At 40.2% G+C, this 15,094-nt stretch overlaps 1 protein-coding gene across 2 annotated transcripts in view; it reads left to right on the plus strand.

The window, feature by feature from the left end:
* LOC126251867 (supervillin) overlaps positions 1 to 15,094 on the plus strand; it is a 695,256-nt gene that overhangs the window by 242,938 nt on the left and 437,224 nt on the right. For both annotated transcript variants that reach the window (XM_049952554.1, XM_049952555.1), the window contains one exon: positions 6,978 to 7,164. In XM_049952554.1, coding sequence (XP_049808511.1) covers positions 6,978 to 7,164 — 187 coding nt within the window. The remainder of the gene's footprint in view (positions 1 to 6,977; positions 7,165 to 15,094) is intronic.

The following is a 15,094-nucleotide window of genomic DNA, read 5'->3' on the forward strand; positions in this document are numbered from 1 at the left end:
TACAATAAGCAAGCACAAGAAAAAGTGTAGACCAGCAGTGTTTTAGTTACAGATGACTGTGGTAAAGATTAAACGGCATGAGTGTGTCATGTCTCAATCATTTAGACTGACTTGAAATGTGAATCCAGTAGGTACCATATTTGTATAAACTGTTTGCATTTCAGGAAACTTCTCACTTGCTACAATATGAACCGTTTTCAGTATGAGGCAGACCAGTTCATCTCTCCCATCAGATAGTTCAGTGCCTATTTTGTGGCCATATAATCACTAAATTATCATATAGAATCTCCAAATATAATGTTTTCTTTAATGCAAAATGCTTTCAACAATTTTGTCGACAAAACATTGTTTCGAAATCTGTTGGAGTTCTGGTCATATGTAAAGTATGTAGTGACAAGAGCAATGATAGTGTTTGGATGATAGCACCACTAAAACAGAATTACTTAACATGATTTCCTGAAATTATTTCACCAAATAAAATGCAGTAAACGTTTTAGAATTTGGATTAAGGATAACTGTAGACATAATTAGTTTGAAAGTAGATACCCTTGATATAACAGAGCAATTGGCATTTCCCCCCTGCTTTCCTCTGTCTGATAAGATAACCTCTCTCTTTGACCATACACAATCCAGGGCACTGATGATACTGGTCTTCTGGCACAACTTCTTGCATTCTGCCCAATTTTCTAGATATGGATACCAGAGGCTCGATTACATCACAGTTTTTTGCCTGTGTTGTGCAGATGTCATCTCATTTCACCATTGTGATGTGGTCGTTTGTATCAAAATTGGAATCCAAACATACTAGAACCTCCTTTACTAACTTATTGTCTGGTTCGAAATGGTAATGCGTAGTCTTGTTTAGTTGTACTGTACCTGTTGTAAAGAATCACATTGTTTTTAGTTCTGCAAACAGTTCATATAAACAGAAAAAAGATACCAAAGTACAAGATAGGTCTGTTGGGATCGATGGCAGAGACTAGCATTCCTCCACAATTTAATCCCAAAGATTGAGAATTTTCAGGGTCATCCTTCCCACAGAAAAGATCAAATTTATATTGTTGTTGTTGTTGTGGTCTTCAGTCCTGAGACTGGTTTGATGCAGCTCTCCATGCTACCCTATCCTGTGCAAGTTTCTTCATCTCCCAGTACCTACTGCAACCTACATCCTTCTGAATCTGCTTAGTGTATTCATCTCTTGGTCTCCCTCTACGATTTTTACCCTCCACACTGCCCTCCAATGCTAAATTTGTGATCCCTTGATGCCTCAAAACATGTCCTACCAACCGATCCCTTCTTCTAGTCAAGTTGTGCCACAAACTTCTCTTCTCCCCAATCCTATTCAATACCTCCTCATTAGTTACGTGATCTACCCACCTTATCTTCAGCATTCTTCTGTAGCACCACATTTCAAAAGCTACTATTCTCTTCTTGTCCAAACTGGTTATCGTCCATGTTTCACTTCCATACATGGCTACACTCCACACAAATACTTTCAGAAACGACTTCCTGACACTTAAATCTATACTCGATGTTAACAAATTTCTCTTCTTCAGAAACGATTTCCTTGCCATTGCCAGTCTACATTTTATATCCTCTCTACTTCGACCATCATCAGTTATTTTGCTCCCTAAATAGCAAAACTCCTTTACTACTTTAAGTGTCTCATTTCCTAATCTAATCCCCTCAGCATCACCCGATTTAATTTGACTACATTCCATTATCCTCGTTTAGCTTTTGTTGACGTTCATCTTATATCCTCCTTTCAAGACACTGTCCATTCCGTTCAACTGCTCTTCCAAGTCCTTTGCTGTCTCTGACAGAATTACAATGCCATCGGCGAACCTCAAAGTTTTTACTTCTTCTCCATGAATTTTAATACCTACTCCGAATTTTTCTTTTGTTTCCGTTACTGCTTGCTCAATATACAGATTGAATAACATCGGGGAGAGGCTACAACCCTGTCTCACTCCTTTCTCAACCACTGCTTCCCTTTCATGCCCCTCGACTCTTATAACTGCCATCTGGTTTCTGTACAAATTGTAAATAGCCTTTTGCTCCCTGTATTTTACCCCTGCCACCTTCAGAATTTGAAAGAGAGTATTCCAGTTAACGTTGTCAAAAGCTTTCTCTAAGTCTACAAATGCTAGATACGTAGGTTTGCCTTTCCTTAATCTTTCTTCTAAGATAAGTCGTAAGGTTAGTATTGCCTCACGTGTTCCAACATTTCTACGGAATCCAAACTGATCTTCCCTGAGGTCCGCTTCTACCAGTTTTTCCATTCGTCTGTAAAGAATTCGTGTTAGTATTTTGCAACTGTGACTTATTAAACTGATAGTTCGGTAATTTTCACATCTGTCAACACCTGCTTTCTTTGGGATTGGAATTATTATATTCTTCTTGAAGTCTGTGGGTATTTCGCCTGTCTCATACATCTTGCTCACCAGATGGTAGAGTTTTGTCATGACCGGCTCTCCCAAGGCCATCAGTAGTTCTAATGGAATGTTGTCTACTCCCGGGGCCTTGTTTCGACTCAGGTCTTTCAGTGCTCTGTCAAACTCTTCACTTATCTCCCATTTCATCTTCATCTACATCCTCTTCCATTTCCATAATATTGTCCTCAAGTACATCGCCCTTGTATAAACCCTCTATATACTCATTCCACCTTTCTGCTTTCCCTTCTTTGCTTAGAACTGGGTTGCCATCTGAGCTCTTGATATTCATACAAGTGGTTCTCTTCTCTCCAAAGGTCTCTTTAATTTTCCTGTAGGCAGTATCTATCTTACCCCTAGTGAGACAAGCCTCTACATCCTCACATTTGTCCACTAGCCATGCCTACTTAGCCATTTTGCACTTCCTGTCGATCTCATTTTTGAGACGTTTGTATTCCTTTTTGCCTGCTTCATTTACTGCATTTTTATATTTTCTCCTTTCATCAATTAAATTCAATATTTCTTCTGTTACCCAAGGATTTCTATTAGCCCTCGTCTTTTTACCTACTTGATCCTCTGCTGCCTTCACTACTGCATCCCTCAGAGCTACCCATTCTTCTTCTACTGTATTTCTTTCCCCCATTCCTGTCAATTGTTCCCTTATGCCCTCCCTGAAACACTCTACAACCTCTGGTTCTTTCAGTTTATCCAAGTCCCATCTCCTTAAATTCCCACCTTTTTGCAGTTTCTTCAGTTTCAATCTGCAGTTCATAACCAATAGATTGTGGTCAGAATCCACATCTGCCCCTGGAAATGTCTTACAATTTAAAACCTGGTTCCTAAATCTCTGTCTTACCATTATATAATCTATCTGATACCTTTTAGTATCTCCAGGATTTTTCCAGGTATACAACCTTCTTTTATGATTCTTGAACCAAGTGTTAGCTATGATTAAGCTACGCTCTGTGCAAAATTCTAGAAGGCGGCTTCCTCTTTCATTTCTTCCCCCCAATCCATATTCACCTACTATGTTTCCTTCTCTCCCTTTTCCAACTGACGAATTCCAGTCACCCATGACTATTAAATTTTCGTCTCCCTTCACTACTTGAATAATTTCTTTTATCTTGTCATACATTTCATCAATTTCATCATCATTTATTTATATTAACATTCACCATTTCCAAGCAAAGCCCAAAATTTACATAAAGAGTTAATGTTTCCCTTTCAGAAATTCCTTCAGAGATTGATACCAGTAATATCTGACGATCATTTCTTCGATTGAGATATATTCATAAAAAATCCTCCATTATGCATCCCCCCCCCCCCCCCCCAGAGTGACAATAAAATTTCTGACCTTAGAACCCTTTATCACTTTTCTTAATATTCTTTATTATTTGCTTCATTATCATCTCCAGATATACTTTACTTGTTATGGCACATTTTTGTGAGTGGCTCCATCATCATCATCATCATGCCAAACGACACCTTGCTTGGTGTAAGGAGCGTAAACATTGGACGATTGAACAGTGGGAAAATGTTCAGTGGAGTGACGAATCATGGTGCACAATGTGGTAATCCGATGGCAGGGTGTGGGTATGGTGAATGCCCAGTGAACGTCATCTGCCAGCGTGTGTAGTTCCAACAGTAAAATGCAGAGGCAGTGGTGTTACAGTGTGGTCGTGTTTTTCATGGAGAGGGCTTGCACCCTTGTTGTTTTGTGTGGCACTATCACAGAATAGGCCTACATTGATGTTTTAAGCACCTTCTTGCTTCCCATTGTTGAAGAGCAATTTGTGGATGGCCATTGCATCTTTCAACATGATTGAGTACCTGTTCATAATGCACGGCCTGTGGTAGAGTAGTTACACAACAACAACAACAACAACAACAACAACATCCCTGTAATGGACTGGCCTGCACAGAGTCCTGACCTGAATCCTAAAGAACACCTTTGGTATGTTTTGGAATGCCGACTTTGTGCCAGGCCTCTCCAACCGACATCAGTACCTCTCCTCAGTGCAGTACTCTGTGAGGAATGGGCTGCCATTCCACAAGAAACCTTGCAGCACTTGATTGAACGTTTGCCTGTGAGAATGGAAGTGGAAGCTTTCATCTAGGCTAAGGGTGTGCCAACACCATATTGAATTCCAACAGTACCGACACATACTTGGAAGTCATTTTCAGCCAGGTGTCCAGATACTTTTGATCACATATGCCCTAATAGATTCCCAGGTCTCTATGCCCTAATAGATTCCCATCAGAAGAAAGAGCTAAAGTAGCACAGGTAGTAACTCAGTTCAAAATGTAAGGGAAGAAACAAGTAAAATATATGTCGTATTTGAATAATGTGATGCTAAGAGTGAGTGATGCGATTGTGAACATGAATAATGAAATGAACCACAGTTCTGCTGAATACAAAAATACAAAATTAGAAGAATAAATTTCAGTGAATAAAAGAAAGATTCAAACATAAGAAGAAAATGGAAACAAAATGTATTCAGTAAATTGAATGTCGTGAGACCCATCAAGAAATTATGGTAGGAGCCCAAGTAATTAAAATGATCACTAACATCAAATTTAGACAATGACAGTTACGCAGACGTGAACAAAACTAGTGAAAACTGGGAGAAAACATTGTCAAAATTAAGGATAAAAATGCCTTGCAGGCAAAGCTGATTGAGACAAATGAATTCGAAGATAATGTACGAGAAACAAGAGTGACTCAATTAACAAGTTCACAATGCTATTACAACCAGTAAAAAATTTATTCTAATGGTATCATTTAATCTTTCAATGGTATAGTATCTATATTGTAGTTTGAACATTTAAATGAAGCTTTTTTATTTTGAGTATTTTATTTCTAATTAATCTTTTTTAAAAATAAAATGAATCAAAATTCATAAAACAGAAAAAGAACCTGAAAAAGACTTATTTAGAGGATACTACAGGCATACAACCTCCTATTTGGAGAACACTGATTTTTGTCAGAGACACAATTTATGAAATCCATTCACAAATTGTGAATATAATTGTACAACTGCTAAAAATTTGTGTTGGCCTGGGACTCGAACCCGGATATCAGATTCCTGGTCTGGTGCAAATTTTCATATGTTACTAGTAAATCATGTCGCCACTGTTAAATCATATTCGTACTTTGCTAATGCATTTCATAATTTAATATACCTTTCAATTGTCAGCAACGTCTGTGACATGCATGCTTGTCTGAAGGAACATAGCATTGAACTATACAGGCACTGTAAAATACAGACATTCCCCTACTGTAGAATCAGTTTAAACTTCAGTAGTATATTTTAAGCCATTTTAGTTTTTATCTGAAAAATTTTAAAGAAATTAAAACTTTGAAATAGTTTGGACACTGAGTTAAATAGATGCTATCTTCCAGTTTTTCGAGTTCGACATTTACTGTCTTTACTTATTGTTTTCCTTTTCCTTACCTGTGTCTTTTCCTATCTGCCAGTGCTCTAACCTTGCACACACACTACTATCAAGTGAATGTTGATGGATATCCCTTCTCTTTTCAATGTTAGAAATCCAAAGATTGTGTTAGAGTACCAGCATACTTCACAGCATAGTTAAAAACCTTTTCATTTCTTGCATAACACCAATTGCAACTTGCAACAGAATCAACAATTTGTTGGGACATAGGGAGATGATGCAATGAAGTTCTGAATATATTTTTATCAGTGACTTGGGTTGTTAATAAACATGTTGACTCAAGGAAATGAAACTTAGAACCATTATTTCAGCATTAAGAGCCTCCACATTTTATTCGTTGTTTGCGAATGGTCATGTCATGGCCAATGTGTCTGTCCTTTACCAGCATACTGCCGATGTGCTGCTGGCAGTTCCTGCAGCTATGTATCTCACAATTTCTCTCTCTCTCTCTCTCTCTCTCTCTCTCTCTCTCTCTCTCTCTCTCTCTCTCGCCCACTACTTGTTTGTTGTGCTGCATAAAATAGTCAAAAGCCTTCAGCTTTCCTACCCTTCAACAGTACTGCCCAATGTTTAGCAGTGAAAGATTTTGAAAAATTATAGCAGAATTGTGGCACAGTGTCCTGGGCATTGTGGTGCACAGTCTGGGAATCACTGATCTACAGAATCAAATATTTGACTTCTAAGCACAAAAGGCCACTAGAGTCGGATTTCTTTTTAATTCCATCAGAGCTCAGTTCGTTAGATGAAATATTGCTTTCTCCGTAGAGGATCATTTACAGAAGACAAACTGAACAGTTTTTAAGAGGTTATTGTCAGATAAGTGGCTGAATATGAATATTCTGTTACAAACTACTGTCTCACGCGTTTGGAAATGGGGGAAGTAAGAAGATATGTGTATAACTAGCACTTCCGTATTCCCCATTTAGGTGTTACTGTTGCACATTTCAGTCTTCCAGAATATACACCTTGACTTGTCTACTGATTACATTGTCAACTCAGTCCCTTTGCCCTATGTACACTTGTTTGGAGTCCCATTGTCAATACAAGGAAGTTTGTCTCTAATGTTCTGTACAATTTTGGATTCTACAGGAGGATGCGAGCCGTGCTGGGAATTTGGGAGTATCTCGGTACAGAGAAAGACGGCGCTTGTGGGCTGGAGAATCACGTGTCGCAACACAGCCTGTTACACAAGTGGAGGTTGAGGAAGCAGTACGTCTTAACAGTCAACAGTCTTCACAGTCTGATGTTCCGGCGGTATCTTCCTCAGCTGCTGACGGTGAGAAAGAAGAGTTCATATGAAGTATTTAACACCATGACTTTCTTATATACTTAACTTATGTACATATTTCACCAGTGGAAAATTTTTTCTTATGTATGTGTAATGCTTTTATGTCTAATTATCTAAATGTTGCTAGACAATTTCTAGTAGTTTTAGGTTCTTTCTTGGCTTTTGCCAGATTGTAACTTTGTGGTAGTTCCTCATAAGTTGTGCATATCAGAAACTTCCATGTTCCAGATACTTATGTTTGTCTTCTGAATGTTATTGCATGCATTTTCTGTTGAATTTAAATTCTTAATACTTGTCATTCACACAGTAACTAATTTCAGATGTTGTATAATACGACAGCATGGGCAAAAAAGGGAAGGGTGATTGTTACCCGGTTTATGCATTTGGCTATTCTTCCTTTTCCTTTTATTGTTAGTGGCTTTAAATTGCAACAAATAAGTGTGTGCGCGTGCGTGTGTGTACATGCGTCATTAATTTCACTGCCCTAATGGGGCCACCATTGGAAAAATTTCCTGACTATTGAGAAAGATTAGTATTTCATCCATCTTCAACAACTGTAGTTGTATATAATGAAATAACAAGCAACCATTGGTTTTGGGCACTTGTTGCGAGTGTCAACACTAAAGGAGCAGTAAGTAATACAAAACTTATTGTATTAATTGATGCAGTATTGTATTACTTACTGCTCCTGTATATTTTTTAGGCATTTTGCTGTAATCTTTTTGTTGAGACTCACAAATGCTGCAATAGGCATATATCATTTTGAAGAAGAGCACGGCACTAAGTGCCTGAAATCAGTAAAGAAATTAAATTTCTGTGAAGCAACTGTTTGCTTATATATAGAGGGAAACATTCCACATGGGAAAAATATATCTAAAAACAAAGATGATGTGACTTACCGAACGAAAGCGCTGGCAGGTCGATAGACACACAAACAAACACAAACACACACACACAAAATTCAAGCTTTCGCAACAAACTGTTGCCTCATCAGGAAAGAGGGAAGGAGAGGGAAAGACGAAAGGATATGGGTTTTAAGGAAGAGGGTAAGGAGTCATTCCAATCCCGGGAGCAGAAAGACTTACCTTAGGGGGAAAAAAGGACGGGTATACACTCGCGCGCACACACACATATCCATCCACACATATACAGACACAAGCAGACACCTCACAAGCAGACATATTGTGAGATGTCTGCTTGTTTCTGTATATGTGTGGATGGATATGTGTGTGTGTGTGTGTGCGCGCGAGTGTATACCTGTCCTTTTTTCCCCCTAAGGTAAGTCTTTCCGCTCCCGGGATTGGAATGACTCCTTACCCTCTTCCCTAAAACCCATATCCTTTCGTCTTTCCCTCTCCATCCCTCTTTCCTGATGAGGCAACAGTTTGTTGCGAAAGCTTGAATTTTGTGTGTGTGTTTGTGTTTGTTTGTGTGTCTATCGACCTGCCAGCGCTTTCGTTCGGTAAGTCACATCATCTTTGTTTTTATATTGTTGAAGGGGAAAAATATGGAACCAGTTGGTATTGCAGATACCACTGTTGCAAACAGGGATGTGTTCTGATGTTTAATTCATGGTAGTTGCAGATGGGGTGGGATAAGAACACAGAAGACAGACCTGGCTACTGTTGGCAGACAGAAAGAAGACCTTCATAGAGGGCTTTAAAATATTAGGTTGGGGCATAAGTTTGTTGCATTTTGATGTTCCAGTTGCTATGGGTTTATTTATAGATTGTCAGTTTTTATTTGTAATTAATAGTTACTAATTGAGTTTACATTTTGTCATTTGGAGATAGTGAGTGGAGCTGTGGACATAGAAAATCTAGCGCCAAGTTTAGAAATTTGAACATTTCTGACATAGTCTTCTGTTTGAGTTCAGTAGAGGGGTAACAGCAGTAGATGCAGCAAGAAACGTTTGTACTATGTATGGCATAATGTCGTTGGACAGGGCACAACAAAAATATTGTTTTCTAATTTTGAGAGGATCATTTTGACTTTAGTGATTATGTACATTCAGGAAGACCTTTGGAGTTCGATGAAGACTGTTTAAATCCATAAATCCAGAATAAAGTGCATCAGCCACCATTGTGCGACGGTTGCACACAATGGGAAAGGTTTGAAAATTGGGTACCTCATGCTCTAAGCCAAACTCACAGAAATCGATTGGTGGCCATATGTGCATCTCTGCTTGCTCATCGTACATTGGTTCATGAACAACACTGACCATTTCTATTGTGGTGACAAGAAATGGTGTCTTTATGCTAACATAAGTAGAAGAAAGGAATGGTTGAGCCCAATGAAAGCAGCAACTGTCCATAAAAAGACATGCATGCATTCACAAAAGATAAAGTAATGGATCTGATGGAACAGCGATGATTTGGTTTACTACAAACTGCTTCTCTGAGTTGTAACCATCACTGCCGACATTTATTGTCAGCAACTGAGACATATTGCAGACACAGTCCAAGAGCAATGGACAGGAAGACTGTGGGAATTTCTGCTACTTCACAAAGACGCCCGCCCGCATTTTGCTAGACTGACAAAAAACACTATTTGAGAGTTGGGTTGGAAAGTCATAAGACAGTCACATAATTCCCCTAATCTTGCACCCTCATATTTTTGTGTCTTCCACTCTTTATCGAGCATCCTTCACGGAATTTCCTTTCCAGAACAAAATGGTTTGTACAGTCATAGAATTGAAAAGTTAGGCCAGCATTGGCAGACCATTGTCAATTGTGAAGGAGAATAAATTACTGGAGACTAAAGTCTGTTATGTATATCTGATGTATTCATTAAACTTATTGAAAAAAGCTACGAACTTGTGCTCCAACCCAGTACTAGTGGGAGAACTACACCTAAATGTAGAAAATTGTTATGATTATTAGCACATACCATATGGGTTGTTCCCCCCTGCGGGATTGGGTGTTAAAATAGGCCTGAGTTATTCCTGCCTGCCGTAAGAGGCAAATAAAGGGAGTCTGAAATGTTTCAGCCATTCTGTGATGGTTCCCTATAGGGTCTGACCTCCATTCTTCAAAATTTTTCCAAAGAGCGAGTCAGTTGGGGAAGGGTGCCTAATGTAGTGTCTTGTGTCCATCCTGCACTGTGACTTTTAGCACACTTAATCATCATGGATGTGCAACTCGGCTCATTCTCCAGCCATTGGGTGAGGACACCTTCCTGGGTGTGTTTCCTCCATCCACTGTGCGGTGTCGTTTTCTGCGCCGATGTTGATAATGGACTTGATTGCACCTGACATCCACCGCGGTAGCCAGTGCGTTGTGATGAGGTCGCCATGTACCCTGACTACACAGGGATCACTCTGCTGGTGCCTGCACCGTTAACTCTGCCTGGAGCATCAGGACTCCCGGCAACAGCCATCCTGCTATTTAATGCAAGGAAGTACGAACACCAAATTGTTCCTTGCCCTGGCTACACCATGGGAGGAAAGCCAGGCTAAGGATAGAAGCAAACCTTATTCGCCCCAGTACCTTGTATGTATAAGAGCTGATGGTGAATCCTTAATGTCGATGAACCCTCAGGTTTTTATAGAGCATTTAGAGGGCAAGTTTAGGGAGCTGGAGGGATTGTCCAAAATGTGATCTGGATCAGTCCTGTGCCCAGTCACGGGCATTAATTGCCTGTGACAAGGTGGGAGATGTTTCTGTTTCCCCATGCCAGGGTATTATAGTCAACAGGGACCTTTTTTACAGTCCAGTGACTAGGTGTGTGCCAACTTAGAGTGGACGAGGTGTTTATTTCGTTCGGTGCATCCATAGGGGTCTGCAGGATAATCAGATTGCCACAGTTGCGTTCATAGGGGCCCACAGGATGAGATTGCCACCAGTGCCTTCATCTTGGCCTTCGATGGTGACACATTAACTGAGAAAGTCAAGGTGATGGTATACCAATGCAATGTAAAGCCATATATCTCTCCCCCAATGTAGTACTTTAAGTGCTGGAAGTTCAGACATATGTCGTCTTGCTGTAAATCAGGCGTCACATGTCGCGATTGTGGATGTCCATCACATCCCAATACTCCATTTTCCCTGCCTCCCATCTGTGTTAACTGAAGAGCGCGCACCGTTCCCCTTGCTCGCCAGACTGCTGGATTCTCCAGAAAGGAAGGAAAAATCATGGAATACAAGACCCTGGACCAACTGACCTACACTGGGGCTAAGAGGAAATCTGAAAGGCTACATCCTGTGCGCTTGACGTCCTCTTATGCCACAGCTACAACAACAGTTCCAGCCCCATCAGTAAAACCATTTGTAGTTGGGCTTCAGGGCCGCAAGACTACACCTGCCCTGTAGATGGTGGGGGGGGCATTCCTATCCCTGTTGCTCCTGCACCAAGTACTTCAGAAGCAATACCCCTCCAGCCATTGGGGACATCCGTCCCCACTTCTCAACTGGAGAAGCATCAGTCTTCTTTGGCTCCTCGTGCTAGGAAGGGATCTCTTGGGTCACTCCCTTTCCAAGTTCCTACCAGTGGGAAAGAGGACACCCACCAGTGGCGGAAGTGGCCACAGGCAGCTGTAAATGTTGGGGAGACTCTGCAGTTGTTATAGGGAGACAAAATAGTACAGTAAACAACAATTTAAACAAATGAAACAAACTGCATCAAATAAAACAACTACTACTACTACTACTACTATTACTACCCTCCACGAATAAGTCTATAACTCGGTCTACAAAGATCTGGTCACTGGATAGCTCTCAAACTAGTGTATTTCTATTGCTAACGTGTACAAACACGACAGCCAGATGTTGGACATTGAATTCCTTAAATAATTCTTCACTCATTTAAGAGCACTCATGCTTCGTTTACTGCGTGCTGTAGTGGCGGGTAGGGTCAAAACCAAACGCAGGAACTTCATTGTTTCTTCATAAACGGAGTCTAAATCATTGTTGACAATGTACTTCAAGGGGATTCTTTGATATAAGTGTTTTTTCTCATCAGCGCTTATGTTAGACAGTTCATTTTCAAGTTGTTCTTGTTTGAAAAAAAGGCTACTATTCTAATAATTGAAGCAGTTTCAACTTAGGGAATTCTTTTTCATAGTTCGGGAAACACTTTTCGTTCAAAAGTTCAACAAACTGAATTTGGGGAAGTCTTGAAACCACCTTTTCATCTGAACAACTTGCAAATCCAGTATCTCGTAAGTTAGTGCCCTGAGAGATGTCTTTTGACTGTCACAGAATGATAAGTTGCCATTCAAACACAAGCTGCATTTAATGCATTCATCAACGAATGTTTCCGTTCTTAATTGTTGTAAGTTTCTCAATACAGTTCTTATTTCATCGTGGCAAGCAGTTATACTGACACATTTTGACTGAAGAATATTAAAGAGATGATCAAAATAAACAAAGCACCCTCGGTAGAAGCAAAGCAAGTGGACAAACGTAGGATCATCCGTCCATCGTTTCATTCGCACAGCACAGCTCAAAGATTCTGGGTCCCACTGAGAGTCTGTATCGTCAAATATATAATTAAAAACACTATATAGCCCTGAGAAATGACTAGATGTTCTTGAAACTGCCCTGGAGCAAAAGTTCCAGCCAGTGTTGCTTGCATGTGGCAGTTTAAATCCTTTCTCAGTTAGCAATACAGTTCGTTTTGATGATTTGCTGAAAAACGAATGGAATGCAGTGAGATCACTTACAAACATGCGTACTTGTCGTATGATTTTTGAGGCATGTAACAGTACCAAAGTCAGTTGGTGTGCGTAACAATGAATAAACAGCGCATAGGGACAGAACTGCTTCACCAATTGTTGTAGTTCTCTTTCTCTGCCCGCCATTACTGAAGCGCCATCATATGTTTGACTAACCACTTTTCCTTCCACATTCCATTCTTTCAATACTGCATGAATAATGTTTGATAAACCTTCAGCAGTTTTATCTCCAGAAACATTGTAAAATCCAATGAATCTTTCCTCAATTTTGTCTGCAATACAGTACCTGAATATTATACTCATTTGTCTCTTGCATGACACGTCTAATGTTTCATCAAACTGAATTGAAATGAAATTGCGGTTCTGAATTTCAGATTTTATTGTCTCATTAACTGCCAGAGTTATCATTTCTATTACATCATTCTGTATATCTGGAGAAGTTCCTTTAAAGGTGAAAGATGATGACAGATGGTCTCGGATTAACTGCTCTCCTTGATCTAGTAAATCCAAAAATTCCAGATAGTTACCTTTGTTGCTGGAGGATTCGTCTTCTCGATGGCTGTGAAAGGCTAGTTCTTGTTCAACAAAGAAATAAAATTGCCTGAATAAGATGAGCCAATACTATTCTGCTGGATGCAACTTGCTTGTTGTATTTTATTGGTGTCAGACGAGCGGCTTCAGAAATGGGGTGCTCAATTCTACTTCTGCCCAATAACTGAAATGATTCTTTGTTCTGCAAGTGACATTTTGATCTCTAATGCTTTTGTGCTTTCCTGTCAAAGTTATTTATTGTACAAATGCCCTCATTGCATCATTCCTTTTCACCACCAAACAGAAGACATATATAACAATATAATCTGTTACTAACTGCAGTCACAGTCAGCCAAGCATACTTTCCACACCAGGCTGTCTGAAAAGTGCGTTTTTGTTCAGCTTCACTTAAAACTACACTGAGTATAGAAGTAGGTCGTTTGTCCTTCAGTTCATACTTTTTTTCGCACGTTAATGTAGAAAAAGGCGTTTTTAATCAAAATTCTATAAGGTTTCAGTTTCTGGCTCACTCATGTTGGTGACACAACGAAAATATGCACTAAAATCACACAAGAATGACTATGAACACAAACTGCGCGACTGTTCACTTCAGTGTTAAAAGCCAGCATAGAAGCGGCAGAGGCTAGTCTCGATACCTGCTATCTAGTGCAGCGCACCAGCCTACGTGGAAGAGGGGAAGTGGAGGGGAGCCAGGAATGCCACTAACACTCAGGTGCACACAGCCAGGTAAGGGAAGGGAGGCAGAGACTGGAAGCAGTCGAGTCTCAAGCAGGCAGATACGGGTGCGGAGGCGCGGGCTATAAAACTTATGTCTTCTCACATTTAGTGCTCTTAGTAGAAATTTATTTATATTTTTGTTATGAATTACTATTGCATCTTTTTTATGCACTAATACAGGGGAGACTAAGTCTCAAAGTCTCCCCTCATGCTACGCCACTGATTCTGACATCCTCCAAGGACCTAGATGTCACCGGGCCGTCAGACCCAATGGAGATCTATCGCGCAGGTACTCAGTCGGTGGCAGCAGGTGACTCTTAGGTGTCAACACAGGACAGGTCACGAGTCATGCTTGTGTAGCTCAGTTGGTAGACCACTTGCCCATGAAAGGCAAAGGTCCCGAGTTCAAGTCTCAGTCCGGCACAGTTTTAATCTGCCAGGAAGTTCCATATCAGTGCACACTCCGCTGCAGAGTGAAAATCTCATTTTGCAGGAAGTAGCCATCTGCAATCTATAAAAAGAAAACTGAACTCCATCTGGCCACCGTATCGTCCTCAGCCAATAGGCATCATGCGATGCGGGTATGGAAGGGCATGTGGTCAGCACACCGCTCTCCCAGCCATGTCAGTTTACAATACCAGAGGCACTACTTCTGAATTGAGTAGCTCCTCAGTTTGCCTCACAAGGGCTGAGTGCAGCCCGAAATCTATATTTTCATCTAAATGGTGGCATATAATTGAACATATTGGCTGCACTGATTAATCAACTCCAAAAATCTTTCTTACTTTTGGGAGATTTTAATGTCCATAACTCCTTGTGCAGTGTCACCATGTTTACATTCTGAGGTAGGGATGTCTAGAATTTATTGTCTCAACTCAACCTCTGCCTCTTCAATACTGAAGCCCCCAACACATTTTAGTGTGGTTCACGGTACTTACAAGGTCATTTATTTATCAGTTTGCAGCCCAGAACTTC

Source organism: Schistocerca nitens, chromosome 4, assembly GCF_023898315.1.
Source record: "Schistocerca nitens isolate TAMUIC-IGC-003100 chromosome 4, iqSchNite1.1, whole genome shotgun sequence".
NCBI lineage: Eukaryota > Metazoa > Arthropoda > Insecta > Orthoptera > Acrididae > Schistocerca > Schistocerca nitens.